Source organism: Hippopotamus amphibius, chromosome 17 (assembly GCF_030028045.1).
Source record: "Hippopotamus amphibius kiboko isolate mHipAmp2 chromosome 17, mHipAmp2.hap2, whole genome shotgun sequence".
Taxonomy (NCBI): Eukaryota; Metazoa; Chordata; class Mammalia; order Artiodactyla; family Hippopotamidae; genus Hippopotamus; species Hippopotamus amphibius.
Genome location: NC_080202.1, coordinates 38,675,625 through 38,697,730, shown reverse-complemented (window position 1 = coordinate 38,697,730; position 22,106 = coordinate 38,675,625). Strand labels below are relative to the sequence as shown.

Sequence of the window (22,106 nt, the reverse complement as noted above, 5' to 3'; positions counted from 1 at the left end):
TGATGTACCCTCAAGTTCTATAAGTTTACATTAAAAAAATTTTACACGTCGTTTGCTTCTAATTATTTACACGTTGCTGTTTCAGCCTGTGTCCTTACCAAGAGACCTTTCAGAACAGACAGCGGGGCTGCCGGAGCTGGAATTCCGTCCTGGGACCTCTCACCTTGACCTCTCGGGAGGTAGGGGCAAAAAGATGTGAACCCTTCTGGCTGAGTGGGAGGTCGCGGACAGTTCCGGGGCAGATCCGGAAAAGTGAGGAAGACCGCAAAACACGCGCGTTGCAGCTCGTCACGTGCCCACTAGAGGGCAGCAAGAAGCCACAGTTGGAAGCAGCAGTCTTTTTTTTCATCCTAAGAGTCGGCAAAATCGCAATTTATTTATTTATTTTTTTCAGATGGACTGGATTTTTTTTAATAAACTTAATTTTTAGAGCAGTTTTATGTTCAGAGCAAAATTGGACAGAAAGTACAGAGAGTTTCCGTAGGCCTCCTGCTCCCACACACACAAAGCCTTTCTCGCTGTCACCATCCCAGCATCATAGCGATGTATTTGCCACAGCTAAACTCGCAATTTAAATGAGATAACAAGAAGAACTTACAGACAGGCCTTGTCTTGTCCCATTGTAAGTGAATAGAGGGCTTAGGGCTGGAGGAGGTCACTTCTGGGACCCTGGGTCCTGAGGAAGGAGGAACTGGGATTCTGAAAGATTAGAGAGTCTTTAGGACCCCAACTCCGTATATGTCAGGGCGCCCGCCTCGCCCCTCATCCTCCCTCCATCCAGCGCTCGAGGTTTTTGCCATCGCACGAAGTAGGTCGGGGAGGGAAGAGGCACCTCCGTGTCCTGACCTGATTCCCTGCCGTCTATTAAATCTCCTAAATTGCGGGTATTTTTATTCTGTTCTGGTAGAGGGAAAAAAAAAGTGATCTATTCCCCAGAGCCTGCTATAAGGTGGTGGCAGTTGGTGAGACGTTTCCTTGCTCTGGGGCTGGCATTAAAGATTGACTGGGTCGGGCCCTAAGGAGGCCTGGGGTCCCCAGAGACGAGGGTGGCCTCGGTTACCTTCTGGGGGTGGGAATGGGTCCTGGTTATTTCAAAGTAGGGGTGAGCCAGGCCCCCTCCACCCCCATGTCTGCTGGGCGGGGGGGGGGGGGGGGCACGACGTTGCTGGCAATGAGGGATGGGGGTGGGATAAAGTGGAGAGGAGCCATGGGAGGGCGTGGAATTAAGGCCTCGGCTACCAGGGGAGATTCCTGGGGTGGGGGCGGGCATCAGAAACCCACACAACTCCGTGGAACAGCCCAGAAGGTCGGGAAGCCTGGTGGAGCTGGGTCGGGGGGTGGATGGTAGGGGCCCATGGTTCCAGGAAAGGGCGCCAGTCCCTTCCTGGGGTCTGGCCGCTCGAGCCTTCTCTCCATCGCTCTCCCCCGGGGAGTGAGGAGGGGAAGGAAGGCAGGAGCTAAGGTGCGGTGTGGAGGTAGCTGATGCTCTTCGGGGGTTCTCCCAGTCCGAGGGTCCCCCGCCCTGTCCCCCTCCTCCGTCCTCTGGCCCCCCCGCCTTGGGAGCGGCCGCGGGAGTTCTCGGGCAGGGCTGGGAGGGCTTGGGAAGACTCGGGGAGAGCTCCGGAGGCGCCGCGCCCCCCCCACCCGCCCCGCCCCGCCCCCTCCCCGGTTCCCGCTCCGGGAGGCCGCGCGGCTCGCTTGCCTCCCGCTGGCGCTCCGCCGCTCTCGCTGCTCGCCGGCCGCGCTCTCCCGCAGCCTCTCCGCCGCCCACCCCTCCGCCTGCCGGCCCGGGGGACCGCGCCGCCCAAGCCCGGCCGGGGCAGCTGCGGGCCGGGGGCGGGTCCCGGCCCCCACCATGCGGGCCGAGCTCTGGCTCCTCGTGCTGGTGCTCAGGGAGGCTGCCCGGGCGCTGAGCCCCCAGCCCGGAGCAGGTAGGACTGGCCGGAGTTGGCGGGGGTGGGGCAGGGGCGGGGGCGGGGCTGGGGTGGGGGACATGTACCGGCAGGCTGGCGATGTTGGGGGCACAGGGGGTCGTGTCCCCGGGAGGCCAGGAGCCCTGTGGACTGTGGCAGGTGGACAGGGACCCCACTTTCCTCAACACACAGGGTGTATGAGCGAGGGTGGAAGCATCAGACACTGACGCCCGGATCTCTCCTTTCCCCCTGAAAGAACACCGGAGGGACCCTAGGAGAGGGGGATCCATAAGGCAGTGGGCTCTAGCCCCAAGGGGGACAGTGGGAGAGTCATAGGGACCCCTGGTCACACCGGATGAGGCTGAATTCTGACGGGATGCAGAGTCTGGGATGCCTCCTGTTCCAGTTTTGCCTCCTTTTTCTCTTCCCTGCCCCCACTCCCAAGCTGACCCAGGCTTGGGGCTGGGTGGGAGCAGCCAGGACGATGGAGGAGACCAAGCACCTTTCCTCCAACAAGGGCAGTAGGGGCCTAATGCCTTCCTCTTTCTGTTTGGTCCTTGGAGAGCAGCCCTGGGCCCAGAAAGAAGCAACTTGCCGCTCCCCCACCCCTAGCCTCCAGGGTCCTCCTGTCACTCCTGCTTTGCTCTGCTCTGCCCTGGTGGCCCTTGGCCTTTAACTGCTCTGGCTCTAGATTGGGGGAGGGGGTGTCCTATTTTGCACACTTCTCTTCCCCACAGCAGTTCTCTACAATCATCGCTCCCAGCTGGAAGTCCTTTCTGAGATCTACCTTGAGTCCCTCCTGTTGTAAAAGGAGAACAGTTTTTCAACAAGTAATTTTATATTCTCCACTTTCCTCCGCATGTACACAGACATTCTCTGGAGTTGGGGAGGTGGGTAATTGCTGTTAAGCCTCTTGACAGAGAGAATTGGGAAGATAGAGCTCCATGCCTCATTGGCGTAGATGTCCCCCAGATGGGCTGGAGCAGGTGGAGGATTTGGCAAGGGGGATGCTGTAGTTGGGATGCTGTGTCTCAGGGGTGTGCTGGCATTAGGTACAGCATCAGTGACAGTGTTTTGACTTTAATGATCCCTGAATGTAGCTGAGACAGGCCTGGGTCCCTGTTGAGAAGGAGGGTGTGGGCAGAGGGCAGTGGAAGCTGATGTGGCAAGAGGCTGCTGGTGCAGAACCACCAGTTTTCAGAGAGACCACACAGAGCGTGGCCAGAGACTTGGCTTCTCGTCCCAGCATCTCACTTGCTGTGTGACCTTGAGCAAGTTACTTTCCTTCTCTGGGCCTATTTCCTCTGAGGCTTGGGCAAAATCTTTGACTCCTGGTGATGGGATTATGAGAGATCTTTTTTCTTTTTTAATGTTTGTCTTTCCTTTTCAGATTTGTTATGATGTGTCTGGGGTAATTGAAAAAAAATTTTTAATCTCAGTAGAAAAAGGAATGGGTCGGACACGTCAATTTTTGAGGTCCTTGCAAACCCAGCCTGGTGGGAACTTCTGAACTTAGAGTGTGACTGGGTTGATGAGGGACAGCTCTGAACCTGACTGAGTTGGGAGAACCATGGAGAAGGTTGGGGAAGGGGGCAGTGGGAGGAAACAAGGATGTGCTGGGCAATGGGGGCCAGACACAGGCCTGGTTGAGGGCTGCCTCTTCAGTGTTGGGTTGGAGGAGTAGATACCCTGGGAGGCCAAAAAGAGGGGGCAGGTGGGGACTTGAATCACATCTCTCAGTAGAGGACATCCTGTCTCCTCAGCTTTGACAGAGATTCAGCCAGCAGCAATGGACTTTCTCTGCAGCAGGGAAGACTGGTTAGACCTAAGGAAGCTCTAGGAAGCCAGCAGGAGCAGCTATTGACTCTCGGTGCTGTGCTTTTTTCACAAGGCCAGGCTGGATTTGAGAGGGGCCCTGTGTGGAGGCAGGGGGTTGTCTTCTGGGGAGAACAGATGTGGGGATGGGACATTCTGGGAGATGGCTGCGCCGATTGGTGGTGCAGCCTTGATGACCGGTGGAAGGGCGGCTTGGAGTTGGACCTGAGGGATGCTACCATCCAGCCCCAAGGCTCCGAGTCCTCTGCGCTGACGGCTGGGGGTGGTCAGGACGGAGCTGAAATCTCCCTTCCCTCTTGATGAATCGGCTTGTTTAGTGGAGCCTTGAAACGTCATCTATCATTAAAACGGGAGCAGGAGAAAGATGAGTCAGGTGGTGGGGGAGACCAGCAGAGGCTGACAGACAGACAGATGGACAGAAAGGGTGCACGGCGCGGGTTGAGGGGAGAGATGGAGGCACTCAAGATCTGGTCTGGGTGAAACCGAAAGTGCCTACAGCAGACAGAGAAGGAAAAAGCAGCTGGAGATGTCTTCCTGGCTGTCAGGAGACTAGGCCCAGCACCCCTGGTGATCCTGGCAGCTTCCTCTTTTCTCTGACCCTTGGTTTCCCCATCCATAAAATGAGGTTTGGACCAGATTGCCTCTAGGGCCCCTCGTAACCATGACTCTGCTTCCAGCCTCCTCCCGGCTCACCAGGGACCTCCAAACAAACCGAGACTGAAATCCAGACTTCTCACAGTGGCCATCTGACAGCCCCTCCCCACCCCCACCCCTGCTCACACTCTGCCCGGGCCGTCCCCCAACACCCTCAGGCTGCTGTCCCCTGGGATCTTCCGGTAACTCGCTTCTCTTCATCCAGGTCTCGGTCAGCTCAAGGGCCACGTCTCAGAGAGGCTCGCCCCGAGAGCTCTGTCCAGAGTAGCAACAACCCCCAGCCCTTTCGTCCTTCTGTTTCCCTCGCAACCCTTCTCGCTACCTCACATTGTCTCCTGTGCTGAATTACTCATTTTGCATGTGTCTTTCCGGACTAGAAGCTTCACGGGCACAGGCGTTGTGTCTGCCTGTGCCCTGTTGTTGCCCCAGCCCGGTGCCTGGCACACAGTGGGGTCTCAATAAACATGTATTGAGTGAGTGATAAATCGGAGGGGCGTCACAGACCCCAGTCTGTCCCTTTGAGAGAAACTCAGAGAGGCAAACTCTTCTTTTCTCCTCGCTTCCCCCCTTTTCTTCTGAGCTACTAGCCATCTCTCACTACCCCTTCCTCATGCCTCCCTCTCAGGGTCCTCAATGGGTTTCTGCCTGCCGGCAGGAGGGAAGAAGATGCAGTAGGGACCTTTGTAACTGAGAGGTGGGATTTCAGCTCAGGGTCTGGAGCCTTCCCTGGGCCCCTCAGAAAGTTGGTCCTCCTGTGAAACCCAGGAAAGGCAGGAGGACTCTGCTGGGTTCTTCGTGCCCATTGTTTTGTTACAGACTCAGAATGACTTGGCAGATGTAGGTTTCATCATTTCCATTTTCCAGAGGAGGAAACTGAGGCTTAGAGAGATTATGCAATTTGTCCAGTGTCACAGTCAGTAAGCGATAGGTTCCAAGTTCAATCGCAAGCTTGTCTGATTGCAAACCTGTGTTTTATTGCTGTGATACTACGTGGAGGTGAGGCTGTGCTACAAGGGAAGGGTCTTTTCCATCGTCCATGTGTGCTTGATGAGCATCTGCTCTATGTCAGGCACCTAGAGCCTGTGGTTGCACAGGTTGCAGCGATATGTCAGGATCAGGGCTGGGACAGTGCACGCAGCATTTGGGGTGAGGGGCAGAAACGTCAGAGGAGGTGCTGGGAAGAAGTGACATCTCGTGAGACTTGAAGGATGAGCAAGAGCTCATCAGGAGAAGGATTTATTTATGGAGCAGAGTGATCTAGGCTGAGAAAACTGCATGTGTGGAGCCCCGTGGCCAGAGAGAGTAGGGCTGCGTCCTGGAAAGGGCTTTAGGAAGACGGGAGGCTGGAGAAGCCAGCAGGGATCTGGTCATAAAGGGGCTCAAGTGCAGCGTGGAGGAGCTAGGCTTTCAGCTGAAGGGTCACGGCGAGAGGGAAGCATGGGAGGGATGGAATGAAGTTTGTCCTCTGGATAGGATGCTCTGGCAGGCAGGTGGGAGACTGGCCCAAGGGCATTAAGGGTGGAGGCTGAAGTAGCCACCAGGAAAGAGGTGACGGTGGCCAGGACTGAGTGGCGGCCATGGGGCTGGAATGGCAAGCTTGGGTGATAGGTGGGATGAAGGTGGCTTGGCCGAGGGGCTGGGCGGGTGTGACGAAGCCTCCTGAAGTCAGCCTGTGGCTTCTTGCCCTAGAGCAGGGCAGGGGCACCAGAAGAGGGTTGGGGCACTACCACTGGACTGTCCCCCTGCATTCCAGGGGGTACGGTCTGCTGGGGAAGCTCTCAGGTTCGGGCCCAATGGCACCCGATGCCCCCTGCCCTGGGGCTGCACCGTAGGACACAGCCTGGCATTGCCGGTCACCTCTTGCACATACTGTGGTCTGAGCAGAGGCTGTGCTTTCTGTGCCTGAGTGCAAATCCTGTCCCAGACTAGTTGTGTGACCTGGGGAGATTCCTTAATGTCCTTGTGCCTCAGTTTCCCAATTTGTAACATAGATCTAAAACTAGTACCTCTCTCATGGGGCGACTGTTGGGATTAAATGTGTTCGTGGGTTTAAAGCCCTTGGAATAGTGCCAGCACAGAGTAAGCTTTCTCTAAAAGGTAGCTGTTGTTTTTATTATTACTCTCACTGTTGGGACATCCCACTAGACTGTATGCTACTTGGTGTCAGCGGTAGTGGAATGGATGAATGCATGACTAGCGTGTGCTCTGGAAGCTTCCCGCCATCACTCACCAGCAGGTACCCTCACATGCAGGGGCAGGGAACGGGTGCTGGGAAGAGGGAGTTCTCCAGTGCAAGGCAGAAGGCAGAGCAGGGGGTGGCCCAGGGTTGGATAGGTGTGTGACACGTGTGTGAGCCTGCTGGAGGAGGGCCCAGGCTTTCAGGCTAATGTGTGTGTGCACGTGGGCCCCTACACACACACGTGAGCAGCCAGCTGTGTTGGCTCCTTCTGCAAGCTGAGGGGGTGATGTCCCATCCTAGCCAACTGGGAGGGGGCAGGGTGTCAGGGAGGCAGATGTGGTGGGGGTGGGGAGGGCAAGATTCCAGGTTAGGCCGGGGTGGGGCAGGTTCCCCAGCGACCTCCCTCTCTGTCCCTTGCCCCTGTCTCCTTCCTGGACACTTTGCCTCTGGTCCTGGCCCCGAGCCTCCCTATTTATAAAACCTTCTCATTTATGTTTCTTCCTTGATGCTCAAGGTGTGGCCAGTGCCATAGGCATGATTATCATCCCCATTTTCATGATGAGGAAACTGAGGCTTAGGGAGGCAAACTGATGCGTCCAAGGTCACACAGCTTGTGGGTGGCAGGTGTGCCCTCCCTGGCTCCAACTCTGGCTGGGCCCCTCTCTCTGCTCTCTCCCCAGGCCTCAGGCCCCCACCATCTAGGCACCTTCCTGTCTCAGTTGCAGGACTGTGATGCCTGCAGATCCCCAGCATCCCTTTCCGGGCCAGCTGAGCTCCTCTACTTGCTCTGCACACTCCTTTCCTGTTCTGGCTCTTGCCCAGCCTCAAGGACTTCTTGCAGGAGGACCTAGGGAGCTGGGCAGACCAGCCCAGCACAAACAGTTCTGTCACCAGAGGCAGCAGGGGCCCCACCCGAGAGGGGCAAGACAGCCCTGGCTTGGGGGCTGGGCCACAGGCAGACTGCCTTCCCAGCACTGGGCTCAGGTCCCTCTCAGCCAGTGGGCATCTTGGGGAAGGGGTCTGGAGACCACCCTTTCCCCATCTTCTCCAGAGCATCTGGTTGCGATTAGGGGCAGGGGAGTGAGAGGGGGCCGGCGAGGATCCAGCAGACACCAGCAGCCAAGAATGACTTAATTGGATAAAATGTCTAATGACAAACTAGAGCCCCACAGCAAAGAGTGCTGGCCCCAGCCCCGGGCCTGGTCCTGGCCAAGCCTTTTCTCAACCTCTGTCCTTGCTGGCTCCCAAGTTACCTCCAGTATTGTGTCCTCAATTATGCAGGGATTGAGCACCTACTGTTTGCGAGGCACCGAGGATACAATTTGTAGAAGATAGGAGGGTCCTGGGGGAACTCAGATCTACCAGGGAGACAGGCACATAGTTAGACCACCAGCAGATGCTCTAGGAGAGAGGGCTATATCCAGGGGCTCTGGGGAGCGGGCAGGGCAGGCCGAGGTGGAGAAGGGCCTCTGACACAGGGCAGGCCTGAAACTGATGGAGATCACAGGGAAAGTCAGCTCCACCCATCTGGTGGTCTGTGTCTCATACACACGTCCATGGTAGGTGTGACAATTGGAAAGACAGTATAAGATACATCTTTGGGGCATAAATCTTTCTGAAATGGAAAAGCATGGTTTCTGTGTCATTTGGAATACATTTAATGACCTAGTGGGAACTGGAGAGAACGTTGAGTTGAGGAACATCTGCTAGATGGCCTGCGTGCAGCCGCTCTTCAATCCTGTGCCCGTGGCGGACCTTGCTCATTGATCAGGACAGTCTTTCCTTCTCACCACAAATGGAACCTCAGAATTCTTCACAATTACAGTGCTCCTGGCTGTCACTAATCAATTGCAGATAGCTTTTGAGATGAAACCTATTTGCAATCATTGTTGGTGTCTAAGCTCCTTGTTTCATGGGGAAAGTGACTTGCCCAAGGTGTCTGAAGGTAGTGATAAGACTAAACAGTGGTCCCCACTATGGAGACATCTTCGACTGTCGCAACCTGGGAGGAGGGACTACTGGCATCTAGTGGGTAGAGGCCAGGGATGCTGCTAAAAAATTCTGCAATGCATAGGACAGTCCCCCACAACAAAGAATTATCCAGTCCAGAATGTCAATAGTACCAAGGATGAGAAGCCCTGAACTAAAAGAACTCTGCTCTCTGGCTTCTAGTCCCTGGAGTCCCCTGGAAGGTGGGATTATGTGCCATTTCTGGCAGAGAAATAGGGAACTGGTTTGGAATGTTCCAGAGCAATTGTTCTCACCCTTGTCTGCCGTGTTAGGTCCAGGGCTTCTCAAAAGCACCCCTGGGGATCATTTAAGATTCGTCACACACAGACTCCACTACAGACCAATTATATCAGAATCTCTGGGGTGGAACCCAGACACCAGGAATTTTTAAAGCTCCCCAGATGATTCCAGTGAGGTCGAGGATAATCACCCCTTTGGGGGCAGATCAGCCTGGGTTTGAAACTTATCTCCATCCCTAACTTGCTGTGTGACCTTCTTTACCTCTGGGAGCTGCTGATTCCTGTCTGCAACATGGAGAGCACCATATCTACGGTGGAGGGCTAGAGTGAGGACTAAAAGTGTTACGTATGCAAAGCGTGTGGCATTGGGTATCTCCTGCCCTGGCCGTCAGTGTCCCTAGATTCAACGATGGCAGGGGGGCCAAGGGCTTCTGCAGAGTAAGCGGGCTTGTGCTCCTCCCGGGCCTTCACTCTGACTGTCAGGACTCAGCTTTCTGTCCCCTCTTCCCAGGTCAGGATGCAGGCCAAGGCTCTGGAGGGGCCGCCCAGAGGACCAGCATGCAGGGCTGGAATCGGAGGGCCCGTGAGAGCCCCGGCCAGGTGTCGGAGCCAGACAGGACTCAGCTGAGCCAGGACCTGGGTGGGGGCACCCTGGCCATTGACACACTGCCGGATAACGGAACCAGGGTGGTGGTAAGTCCTGGAGGGACTTGGAGGGGGAGGGAAGTGGCGGTGGGGGGCCCCCCAGGTGCCCCGTGTGCACTTGTCAGACACACAAGTGTATCCTTTGGGGATGGCCCTGAAGGTCAGCATGGAGAGAGGGCTCCCAGGGAGAGGGGATGGAAACCTGGCCCACCTGGACCATAAAATCTTAGTATCTCAGAGCTTCATAGGCTTGCCTACCTCCTTGTGGACCCAGAGAGGTGAAGTAACTTGCTCAAGGATGCACAGCATGTCCACAGGGTTCCAGACACTGGACTCTTCCACTTCTTAGGGCCTCCGCTAAAAGCTGAATGAAGGTGGTGCTACTAGTCACATCTGGCTGCCAGCTGTGGCCCCAACCCCACCTCATTTCTGCACCATCTACAGACCATGTGGCCCCGAAGAGTTAATGGTGTGGAGGCTCTGGCTGCTCAGCCTCAGGGCAGGGCGCTCTGAGTGGAGAAAGCAATTAGGGTGATGCTGCGGGAGAAAACCTCCTCTGCCTGGGGCAGTGCTGAGGGTGGTGAAGCAGGGAGAAAGTGGCGCCCTTGTAGCGCCAGCCCTGCTCCCCAGCTGGCTATCTGGGTGGTTGATGGGGGCCTCTGTGTCTGTGGGAGAATCTGTAATCATGTGTGTGTCTGCGGGTTATTTTGTATTATGTCCATTTGCCTGTGTGTCTGTCACCATGGGCTGCTGTGTCTGAGATGAGTGTGTGTGTGTGTGTGTGTGTGTGTGATCATGTGAGTGTGAGTGTGCCAATGACTGAGTGCAGAGGTGCCCACGGCTGCGACTGAAGAGGGTAGATTCTCAGGTTGCAGAAAAACAATGGAAGGAGACGCAACAAGAAGACGGGCTTCTTGGCATTCCTTTATTTTATGTTTTAATAACCAATGTTTTAAATCCAAGAAGTGCATGCAGTCAAAAAGATCAAATAGTGCTAAAATCAGAAAATAAAACACAGCAGTCTGCCCCTCCCCTCCGGGCCTGCCCACCCCTCGCTCAGAAGGTGCCAGCCACTCTGGGCTTTTCTCCTGGCGGTCACCTCCATATTTCTAAGTAATTCGCTTACACTGCTGCCTCTTGATAAATCCGTTTAGACATTATCTGTTGATTGCCTGTTGTGTAGATGAAGATTTGTCTTTTATACACTCTGCCAAGCATGGTTTAAGGCTCTCAATATTATTATTAGGTCCATATGCTGTGCTTTCTATCATTATAATCAGGTAAATATTGTCCACCACTAATCCAATCAGGGTAATATCGTTGTTTATGTTCTCGCATCATTTTTGCTCGTCCTGCCCCCAGCCCTACCTACTTGCTTAGTTTTTTGTACTTAGCACGGCTATATATATTTCAATTAATTAATTAATTAATCAATCTTCGGCTGTGTTGGGTCTTCGTTGCTGCGCACGAGCTTTCTCTAGTTGTGGCGAATGGTGATTACTGTTTGTTGCTGGCTTCTCATTGCAGAGCATGGGCTCTAGGTGTGCAGGCTTCAGCAGTTGTGGCACAAGGGCTCAGTGGTTGTGGTGCTTGGGCTTAGTTGCTGCTTGGAAGTCCCCATGGCTATATATTCTTAAACATCCATTGGCCTCAAATATAATTTTTGGTGTGGTCAAACTTATAAGGGTTTTTTTTTTTGGTCTTGTTTTGTTTTGTCTTGAAAACCTCTCTCCCATTGTCATCCTTCTCCAGCCTGGCCCGGTGCTCACCTGCCTGCCCACAGCCATCCTGGGACCTCCCTCTCCTCCATCCCTGAACTCCCTCGTCTCTCTCCTTGCTGGACGCCCTGTTCTCTTGACCCTGTGTCTTTTCTTTCCCACATCACTCCTTCGTTTGTTTAGCTTCCTGAGAAAGGTTACAGAAGAAGAGAAATTCTTTGGAGAACTTGAATGTCTGAAAATGCCTTTATTCTGTCCTCACACTTGATTGATGGTTTGGCTGAATATAGAATTCCAGATTAAAAATAATTTTCCTTCACAAGTTTGCAGGCATCTCACATGGTCTTCTGGCTTCCGATGTCACTGTTGAGAGGTCTGATCTTTGTAGATACCTGCTTTCCCTGCCCCAGTTCTGGAAAGTCTTCTTGTTTTATTGCTTTGCTCACCTTCTCTCTACATACTCTCTTCTTTCTACCAGACCCCTTGATTAGATGTCCATCTCAGGCATAGATCCCCCAACTTTCTTCTCTCTTCTGTTGTCCATCCTTTTGCATTTTTTGTTGTCTGTCTGTTAGTTTGCTTGTAATTGTTGTTGTTGACCCACTTTCTGGGAGATTTTCTCAACCTTATTTTCTTAATGTTACCGATTTTTTTTTTCCTACTATCATATTTTTCATTTCCAAGATCTGTTTCTTCTTTTCTGATCATTTCTTTAAAAAATAGTCTCCTGTTATTCTTGTGTCATGGATGTAATTGCTTTTCTCTCTTAAGGATATTTTTAGAATTTTAATATTTTTTCTTGCATCCTTCCTTTCTTCCTTTCTTCCTTCCTCCCTCCTTCCCTCCCTCCCTCTCTTTCTTTCTTTTTTTTTTCCCACAGTTTAACGCAGGGACAGTGTACACGGGAGGGCCAGGAGTGGGCAGGGTGAAGGAAGAGAAGACGTTAGGAAAAGCTGCAGCATGGAGCAGCTAAGACCTCCACATGTGAGCCTGAGCTGGTAGGGAGGGTGGTTCCCCAAAGTAGCAAGCGCTGTGGTGTCCCTGCAGGAGGGGCTGCTGGACAGGGGCTGTGGGGGTGGGAGAGGGACCAGGGCCAGCCTGCAGCCTGGTAGGGAGGGAGCAGGGTAACACATGCTCTGAACTCTCTCTTTCTGCATCATTTCTGTGACTTATTTTTCCTTTTACCTCAGCCTCCAATGTGGCTTGGCACCATTCCTGATCCTGTCTTTATTTAAAATGCTGATCTTTTGTTCATCATGGATTTTTCTGCATCCGTTTAACTAATTAAATTCATTTGATTTAAAAATATATGGCATTAAAATATTCTCTTGATGACTGAGGTTGTTGGTGCCACTTTTAAAAAATTTTTTAATTTTGAAAAAAATTTTATTGGCATATAGTCAATTTACAATGTTGTGTTAGTTTTAGGTGCACAACGTAGTTATTCAGTTACGTACATACATGTATTCATTCTTTTTCACATTCTTTTCCCATATAGGTTATTTTATTATTCACTTATTTTTATTTATTTATTTTTTTGGCTGCGTCGGGTCTCAATTGGGGCAGGCAGGATCTTCGTTGAGGCAGGCAGGATCTTCTGTTGCATCGGCGCAAAAGGCCTCTCTCTAGTTGTGGCACTTGGGCTCCCAGGCACGTGGGCTCTGTAGTCTGTGGCACGTGGCATGTGGGATCTTAGTTCCCCAACCAGGGATCGAACCCACATCCCCTGCATTGGAAAGTGGATTCTTTACCACTGGACCACCAAGAGAAGTCCCCCATATAGGTTATCACAGAATATCAAGTAGAGTTTCCTGTGCTATACAGTAGGTCCTTGTTGGGTATCTATTTTATATATAGTAGTGGGTATATGTTAATCCCAGCCTCCTGATTTATCCCCCCCGCCCCCTCCACGTTTCCCCTTCGGTCATCATACATTCGCTTTTGAAATCTGTGAGTCTGTTTCTCTTTGGTAAAGAAGTTCTTTTTGTTGGTGCCACTTGAAATGTTACATCCCAGGTCAGTGTCTCCCTCGCCTCACCCTAATCACGCTGAGGTGGAGCCGCTGACTTCCCATCCTGCCCTGGCTTCTCCGTCCCGCAGAACCAGAGAGCCACGGTGGGATGATGGAATGGAGGGCCAGGGCAGGAAAGGGACCCCCAGTAAGGGAACACTTGGAGACTCACCCTGTCCCCATCCCCAGCTTTTCTGGGCCACTGGGTAGAGAACTGGTATTTGCTCTGGGCCAGACACCACGGTCAGAGGGCCACGGCCCCATCCTTACGCAGAGAGGCCCTTGCAGAAGAGAGCCACAGAGACGTGGCCTTCTGGAAGCAATCGTCTGTGGGCGTTCAGAAAGGGCAGCGGGGGTCATTAAGAGCCAGTATGGATTCAATAACCCCGGAGTTTAAAAAACAGCACAGATTCTTGGGCTCCACCCTGGACTGACTGGTTGAGAAACACTGGAGCCTGGGAATTTGTTTCTTTAAAAGTCCCCCATGTGATCTCCCCGCCCCGCCCCAAGATATATATTTTCATTTGAATTTTTACAATAATCAGTAACTGGATGAATACAGATCTTTTTAGTACTTAAAAGTAAGGGTAGCAAAGTGAAGTTGAAATGATGACAAGTTCATATTCTCCCCTCCCTCTCAATTAGTCAGGAACAGGGCAGATTTCCCAAGTTATTTGCAAGGTCAAACAGTGAGTGACCCACCCAGGCTGAAGAAATTGTAGGAGTGGTGCACAGAAACAGGGCCCAGCAGGAGGTAAATGGGAGATGTATTTTCCAAGCACTGGGACAAATGGAAATAACTGCCTGGCCACTTGCTCTCCCATCATCACATCACCCCCCTTCAAACTTTTGGCCACAATTCTCATGTAAGGATCCACGGTGAAGAACAAAGCTTCCAGCAGGGCCTCTCCATTTTTTAAGGGCGGGAGTTCGACTGTCTTCAATTCAAAGTTAGTATTAGTAGGGTAGCCTACAAAGTACTTCTTCAGGGTTCAGCTCTTAGCATGAACCATCCTGGAGCTCAAGAGTCTGCAGGCTCCACGACCTAAAGCTGGCAGTTGGGACTGGCCCCCATATGATCTTTTTTTTTTTTTTAAATAAATTTATTTACTTATTTATTTATTGGCTGCATTGGGTCTTCTGCTGTGAGGACTTTCTCTAGTTGCAGCGAGCGGGGGCTACTCTTCATTCCGGTGCACAGGCTTCTCATGTTGCAGTGGCGTGTGGGCTTCAGTAGTTGTGGCATGCAGGCTCAATAGTTGTGGCTTCTGGGCACGGGCTCTAGGCACGCGGGCTTCAGTAGTTGCAGTATGCGAGCTCAGTAGTTGCGCCATGCAGTCAATAGAGTACATGGGCTCAGTAGTTGTGGCGCACGGGCTTAGTTGCTCACTGGGATGTGAGATCTTCCCAGACCAGGGATCAAACCCATGTCCCCTGCATTGGCAGGCAGATTCTTAACCACTGCGCCACCAGGGACGTTACCCCCCTGTCCCCCCGCCCCCCCCCCAAGTGATCTTGATGGTTCTTTAGGTGTGGGAACTTGTGAGCTGTAACATTTCAAACCAGTTTTAGAATTGGTTACCAGACTGATCACCGGAAGGTGAGGCTTTCTCAGGCACTGCATGGCTGTACTTGACCGCAAGACTTCCACAATCCTGGGGGCTTGGTGGCCCCCTCAGCAGCCACACATCGAGTCTACGTGAAGGAGCAAGGCCACCTGGGCAGGAAGCCCCTCTGACTGTGCTAGGGGTGCCCCAGCCCTGCCCAGAAGATTGGAGGATCTGACTTTTAGATCAGCCTTCTCCCTTAGCTGGAAGAGAGTTCAGATGTCAGATTAGGAACCGGAAGTCCTCCTCGGCAGCTGGATAATTGGCCTCAGGCCAGATGAAACTACTGGGATAATTATAAATCCTGGCACTTCAGTTTGAAATAAGGTGGGAGAGATGTGACTTAGCAGCGGTTCATGAGGCAAAGACTTGGGGCTCCTCACTGCCCGTGGGCCGGGAAGAGTCAGGAGTGAGGAGCGGCTGCCTAGGACAGAGGTGGGGAAGCCAGCTGTGTTCACGGAAACCCACAGAAACTCGGGGACCAGGGTTGGGGCTCTGGGGATCCTGCGGGGTGTTTCTTGTCATGACCACAGCTGAGGAGCTTGTGCCCCCTTTCAGATGGCTTTCTAGAGACCAGAGTAGTCCAAAATAGTTGAAGGAGTTCGGGGTATTTAGCCTGGTATAGTGAAGCTTCTAGATGTGTCTGTTTTCTAGTAGCTGCAGGGCTGTGACTGGGGCAGAAGGAATAGACTCTTCTCCTTCATAGCTCATATCCCTTCCTGCACTGAATTATCTATTTATTTGTTTTTATCACCTGTCTTCCCCTGAAACCGAGGCATCATGAGACCTGAGACTGTCTTATCACTCTGTCGCCGTGCCTGGTGCCTGGTGGGTGTTGCACTTTTGAAGGAACAAAGAAAGTAGGGATTTCCTCATCTCCAGAGGCCTTGAAAGACAGGGTCGTTGAAGAGAAGAGGTTGTGCCTGGGGTGAGCTGTTGGACTTAGTGGCCTCAAAGGACCCAACTCTACTGACTTGCGTGTTCTCACACACGTAAAAGAATGTCTGTGCGCATACGCACCATAGACACATGTGCATACGCTGCGACGCGGGGGGTCTCGTGCCCGAATCCTCACGGGGGCCTGTGCTCCACTCCTACTCCGCCTTGCACTGAGCCACGCTCAGTGGGGGAAGGTGACAATCGCCCCCCTTTAGTACAGCCAGACCTCCACACCCTCCGGGCTGAGGGCTCTCCCTACCCTGGGTGGTGGGCCCTCTGGGCCCCTGCAGGTGCCCTGGGAAGGGGCCCAGAGACGCCTGCTTTTCCTGTGTCTCTGGTCTGCGTCTCTTGAGAGCTGGGGTCTCTTTGGCTGAAGGAAACCCTATGTTGGCAGCAGAGGGCTGAGCAAGAGGGAAGTGGCAGGAAAGGGACATTTCAGCAAGTTTGGTTTGGTCTGTTTCAGAAAGTTTTCTTGGCTTTCAACTGTTTATCCATATCCTAGTCTAATCTGTGCCAACAGGAACCAGGCTCTGGTTCCCCCTGTTTTGGGGCCATATCAAGGGGCTGAGGACCTGGCAGGTGGGCTGCCATCTGCTTTGCCTCCCTACCACCCACCCTGGAGTCCCGTCATCTTCCTTCATTGTTCCTCAGCCCACCTCCTGGCCCTGGCTTTCCTTCCAGCCCAGCTCCCTCTGCCCAGCGCCCCTGCCCAGCCTCCATCCCAGGCCTTCTCTGGCCCAGCCCCCTCTGCCCATCTTTCCTTGTCGCCCCTCTGGCCCCACCCCTTCTGCCCAGCATCTCCTGCCTGGCCACCTCGCCACAATGCTCCTCCCAGCTCAAATCCTCTTGCTTTGGAGGCCTTGAGGCACCCGGCCTGTGCTCCCAGGATGAGCTGGCAGCTCCGAGGCTCCTGGTCAGAGCCATCTCCTTGGATTTTCTTCCCACGCTCACTCTACCACCACATCCCCGTGAAATAGGATTCTTGTCTGGACTCAAGTTTTCCAGAGATTTTCCACCAAGACCAATCCTGAGGCCCTGGGGATCCTGGAAATTTTGTGGGGGAGGGAGGGATTGGGGAGAGTCCTAGTGCTAAGTCAGAAATCTGGGAAGAACCACAGTTTATTCTCCAAGAGGCTGAAGGGGGCTGTCTTCAAGGCTGGGGATTTCCAAATCCAAATTAAAGGTTTTCTTGGTTCTGTGGTTTATGGCTGGGTCACAGCTGGGCAGGAACCAAGTTTGAGAGCATTCACATGTGGAGGGTCCCCCGTAACTGAACAGGTCCACCCCTTAATAGAAAATTCTCACTCCCCTCCTCTTACCCGAGTCTGCCCCCTGGCCCAGCTTCCCTGAATTCCTCTCCTCTGTGGCCCAAGCAAAACCTCCCAGCGCATCCGACCACCACAGCAGGCCCAGGAGTGCTGAGGGACCCTGCAGCTGGACAGGGACCACATCATCTAAGACAGTTGGGTAGCGAGAGGAACAAGTGAGCGCAATGCCTGGCTAGTTTCTACACCCTCCCAAAGGAGGCAGTTCCCAAAAGGAGACCTCCCGAAGGGCCTAGGGCAGATGGGACAGACAGACTTGTAGCACCGACACATGAAGAGCCCCAGGCGCTGCTCGTGGAAGAACCCACCCATGCGAGCGCCGGTGCTAAGGGGCAAGAATGAGGTAAGGAGGCTGGTGGGGGAAGACTCCTGGGGGTGAAGGGTGAGGTGGGTGGAGGGAAAGTCGTGAGCTGCATTTTGAAGCGACAGAAGATAAGAGATTCTGTGAGAAGGAGTGTCCAGGGAGATGGGAGGTGGAGTCCACGTGTCCAGTCTTCACTGGACAGTCCCGCATTCCTTGCCTCCGATCTGGCACGTACCAGCTGCTGACCTTGGGCTGGACACTTAAACCCTCCGTTAATGAACCTGGCGTTTCAAGCCCCTACTAGCTTCAGATTTCCCAAATAGGGGAGGATGGGTGCTGATCTTACCGAGTTGAGACGAGAGCTAAATGCGAGGCACGTGATGGGTACTCAGTCCCGCTTTCTCCCCCGCCCCGCTCGGTAAGAGTGCCACAGCGCCCTCTGCTGGCTGCTCAGGTCCAGGCCGTCTGTCTCCCACGCAGGTCCCTCTTGTTGACCTCTTTTTCCTCCCGCCGGCTGGTTGGTTGGTTGGTTGGTTGGTTGGTTTTCTTTCTTGCTGAAGTGAGATTCACATAAAAAAAAATTAACCATTTTAAAGTGAAGTGCATTTAATATACCCACAAAGTTGTGCAACCATCACCTCTAGTTCCAAAGCATTTTCACCACCTCAAAAGGAAATCTTGGACCTTTTAAGGCAGAGGCTCCCCACCCACTTCAGTCCCTGGTTGTCACCAATAGAACCACCAACATAGGTTCTATTTCTATGAATTGACCTGTTCTGGATAGTTCATATGTAAATGAAATATCGTATGTGACCTTTTTTGTCTGGTTTCTTTCACCTGGCGTAATGTTTTCGAGGCTCATCCATTTTATGGCTGAATAATATTTTCCATTGTGTGTTCATCTCTTCATTTGTTGATAGACATCTGGGTTTCTTCCTTTTGGCTCTTGTGAACAGTGCTGCTGTGAACATGTATACGTGTATGTGCTTGAATACATATTTTCAGCTCTTTGGGGTATACCTAGGAGTGGAATTGCTGAGTCACAGGGTAATTGTATGTTTAACTCTGAGGAACTGCCAAACCCTTTTCCACAATGACTGAACAGTATTTCATTCCCACCAGCAATGTATGAGGGCTCCCATTTCTCCATGTCCTTGCCAGTACTTGTTATTTTCCTTTTTTTTTTTTTTAATTATAGCATCCTAGTGGATGTGAGCTGGTATCTCATTGTGGTTTTGCTTTGTGTTTCCCTAATAACTGATGATGTTGAGAATCTCGTCATGTGCTTGTCGGCCATTTGTATATCTTCTTTGGAGAAATGTCTACCTAAGTCCTTTGCCCATTTAAAAAATTGGGTTATTTGTCTTGGGAAAGTTTCTTTCTTTCTTTCTTTAAAAATTATTTTGCCCACACTGTGCGGGTTGCAGGATCTTAGTTCACCAACCAGTGGTTGAACAACGTGCCTTCTTGCAGTGGAAGCATGGAGTCCTAACTACTAGACCACCAGGGAATTCCCTTGTCTTGGGAAAATTTCTTAACCCCTCTGAGCCCATTTCTTCATTGTCAAATGGGGATGCTATTGCCAGGTGTAATTGCAAAGGTGTCATACAGTAATCTACATAAAGGGGCCCAGGGTTGCAAATGATAAACATTAGCTGACTCTGAATTAGGCTCTGGTCAAGGTGACCAACCATCTTGCTTTTCCCAGGATAGTTCTGATTTTGACAGTGAACCCCTCAGTCTCAGGCACACTGGGACACTTGGTCCTCTTACTCTGGTCCCAATACAGTAGACAGGGTGTATCTTTGCCACATCATCACTCTAAACCTCAGTTTCCTCATCTGTAAGGTGGGACTGAGAATGCCTCATAGAGTTGTTATAAAAATTGGTTGTTATTTGGTTGAAAAGTTAACCAGAAAGGTCTAGGAAAAAAGGTAGCGCTTTCCCCCCTAGATCTTAGCTGGAAGTACAAAAATGGGATCCCAGCAACAAAAGAGGATTTCCTGGCCTTGAAGCTTCAGGGGCTACTTGTCATATCCACATGACACTTCAGCGTATGGTGAGAGCTTGTTAGAAATGCAGAAGGTCAGGCCCCCGCAAACCTGCAGAAGCAGAATCTAATTCCCAGGTGTTTCGTATGCACATTTAAGTTTGAGAAGTGCTGCTTTGTATCAGAGGCTTTGAAGCAGGGGCAATAATCCCGGGTATGGAAAGTGTATCAACAAATTCATCACAGTAGTATTTAAAAGTAGAAAAATAGAGCATAAAAACTGGAAGCTACTAAATGCCCAACAACAAGGAAAAAGTTAATAAAATTGTAGATTTTCTTCTGAGTAGATGGCCATGATGTGTTTACAAATGGTGGTTAAAAGACCATGTTCAACATCAAAACTACTTCAGTTATGAAACATGACAGGAGCAGTCCACACAACTGGATGGTCCGCAAGATTATAACCACGTGAAATTACAGCCATATGAAAAAGACTAGAAGGAAATATGGCAGAACGGGACGAGGTGAGGGATGGGGGAGGCCTGTTTTTATTTTTGTTGTTCCTTGTTGTCCTAATTCTCTGTGGTTAGATGATATATATTGATGCTAATAAAGTCTCTGGTTGACTGATACTCCTCTAAAAGCCCACATGTAGAATCAGTGTCAGGATAAGATGATTCTTCCATTTCCATCAAGTGGGGTGGGGGGGTATTAAAAAATGCTTTGTCTAGAAAGTCAGTTCACGCCCTCTTTTCAAACCTTGTCCAAACCCCTACTTCCAGGACCTTCTCAGGTCAGCCTTACCTACCCTGACGCCTCTTTAGCCCAGGCCCTCGCACCATGCAAATGCCCCTTTGTCTAGCCTGGGTCCCTCCCTTCCCGGGTTAGTCCAGGAGACCTGTTTTCTGCACTTCTGTGATGGCAAGTGTTCCATGTGGTTTATATCAGCCCGAGGCTTGAATACCTCCAGAGGGCAGATGGAGGTTATTATGTGGATGCATGAGGTAAGGGAAACTAAAGGACCCTCCCTGAGTGCTGGCCTCACTCTATGGTCTTCCATTTCATCCACCCAACTACCCCAGGAGGCAGGTGTTTCTAGTACTATCTGGAAACGGAGAGGTGAAGTGCTTGTCTAAGGTTGCACAGCTAGTGAGTGGCAGAGCCAGGACAAGAACCCAGGTCATTCTGCCCTCGGAGTCCTCAGAGACAAAAATGAGTGATGTGTTGGTCCAGACAGAGGGTGCTTCTTAACCAGTGCTTTTCAAGCTTTATTGTGCAAAATAATCCCCTGGGAAGCTTGTTCAAATGAGGATTTTGATCCAGCAGGGTTGGGGTTGGGCCCTGGATTCTGCATTTCTAGTGAGCTTCCAGGTGATGCTGGTGCTGCTGGTCCCTGGACCAGACTTTGAGTAGCAGGGATCCAGAAAATATTCCTACTTCCTAGGTAGCGCAGTGGTTAAGAATCCACCTGCCAATGCAGGGGACACGGGTTAGGTCCCTGCTCCAGGAAGATCCCACATGCCGCCGAGCAACTAAGCCCGTGTGCCACAACTACTGAGCCTGCACTTTACAGCCTGTGAGCCACAACTGTTGAGCCCATGTGCCACAACTACTGAAGCCTGCACGCCTAGAGCCCGTGCTCCACAACAAGAGAAGCCATGGCAATGAGGAGCCCACGCATTATGAAGAAGAGGCCTGTGTGCAGCAACGAAGGCCCAACACAGCCAATAAATAAATAAACCACTAATTAATTTAAAAAAAGAAAAAAAAAAAGAAAATATTCCCATTGGCCTTGTAAGGCCGCCTAGAACAGTGGAGGCAGGGAAATGCCCCTTCCCCCAGTAACCCCCTCAGCACGTCCTGGGTTGGACCCAGCTGCCTGGTGCCCCATGCTAACCAGCATGGCAGGCCTCTTCAACAGCCCCTGCAGGGTGCCCTTGGTTGCTTGCCGCCGCATTTCCACCTGCCAGTTGGCTGGCAGGTGGTGGCTGATGGTGACAGCTTAGCCAGAGTTCCTGCCCAGAAACGTCTTGAGCCCAGCCAAGGTAAATGCTGTCCCGCTGTCAGAAATGAAGTGCCTGGCAGGCACAGGGCATGAATAATTGAGGCAGAAGAGACATTGTAACAGCAGGCGCTGAAGATGGAGCTGGGGATGGTTTTAAGGAGGCAGCCTCCACCATCAAGACCTTTCCTGGAAAGGTCCAACAGAATCATCATAATAACTCCCACTTTGCAAACACCTACTGTGGACCAGGCACTGGGCTAAGAGCTTTACGTTGATATGTTTTGTCTAATCCTTTCAAGAGCTCTGTGAGAAAGGTTTCTGACGAGGGAACTGATGCTCAGAGAGGAGAGGAATGTTTCACACCAACTAGTATGTCATGGAGCTAGTTTTTGAACTTGGGTCGGCCAACTCCACAGCCCCTGCCCTTGATCCTAGAGCAGTGATTTTCAAGTTGTACCCCATGGAACCCTAGGGGTTCCCAGAGGTGCTTCATGGGCTGCTGTGGGATGGAGGGTGGTGGGGAAGTAGCACAGCAGGCTGGGCTCCAAGCCCTCTCTTTCATTCTCCCAGAGTGGCCTTACTTTGATGTGATTTATGTATTCCGCCTCCATGGAAGATTAATTGGAAGAAAGGATTCCATGGCCAAAAATGTTTGAAAGCCACATCATGCTGCCTTCCAAAATAAATGTGGTTTATCGACTGGGGCTTCTTGCAGGCATTTCAAGGAAACG

At 51.9% G+C, this 22,106-nt stretch overlaps 1 protein-coding gene across 2 annotated transcripts in view; it reads left to right on the top strand.

The window, feature by feature from the left end:
* Positions 1-1,732: 1,732 nt before the first annotated feature.
* PLXDC1 (plexin domain containing 1) overlaps positions 1,733-22,106 on the top strand; it is a 63,416-nt gene continuing 43,042 nt past the window's right edge. Inside the window, exons 1-2 of one of the 2 annotated variants that reach the window (XM_057715625.1) lie at positions 1,733-1,931; positions 9,343-9,524. In XM_057715625.1, coding sequence (XP_057571608.1) covers positions 1,856-1,931; positions 9,343-9,524 — 258 coding nt within the window. In that variant the 5' untranslated portion in view covers positions 1,733-1,855. Of the gene's footprint in view, positions 1,932-9,321; positions 9,525-22,106 lie in introns of both variants that reach the window. The other variant, XM_057715624.1, reaches the window with a different exon arrangement.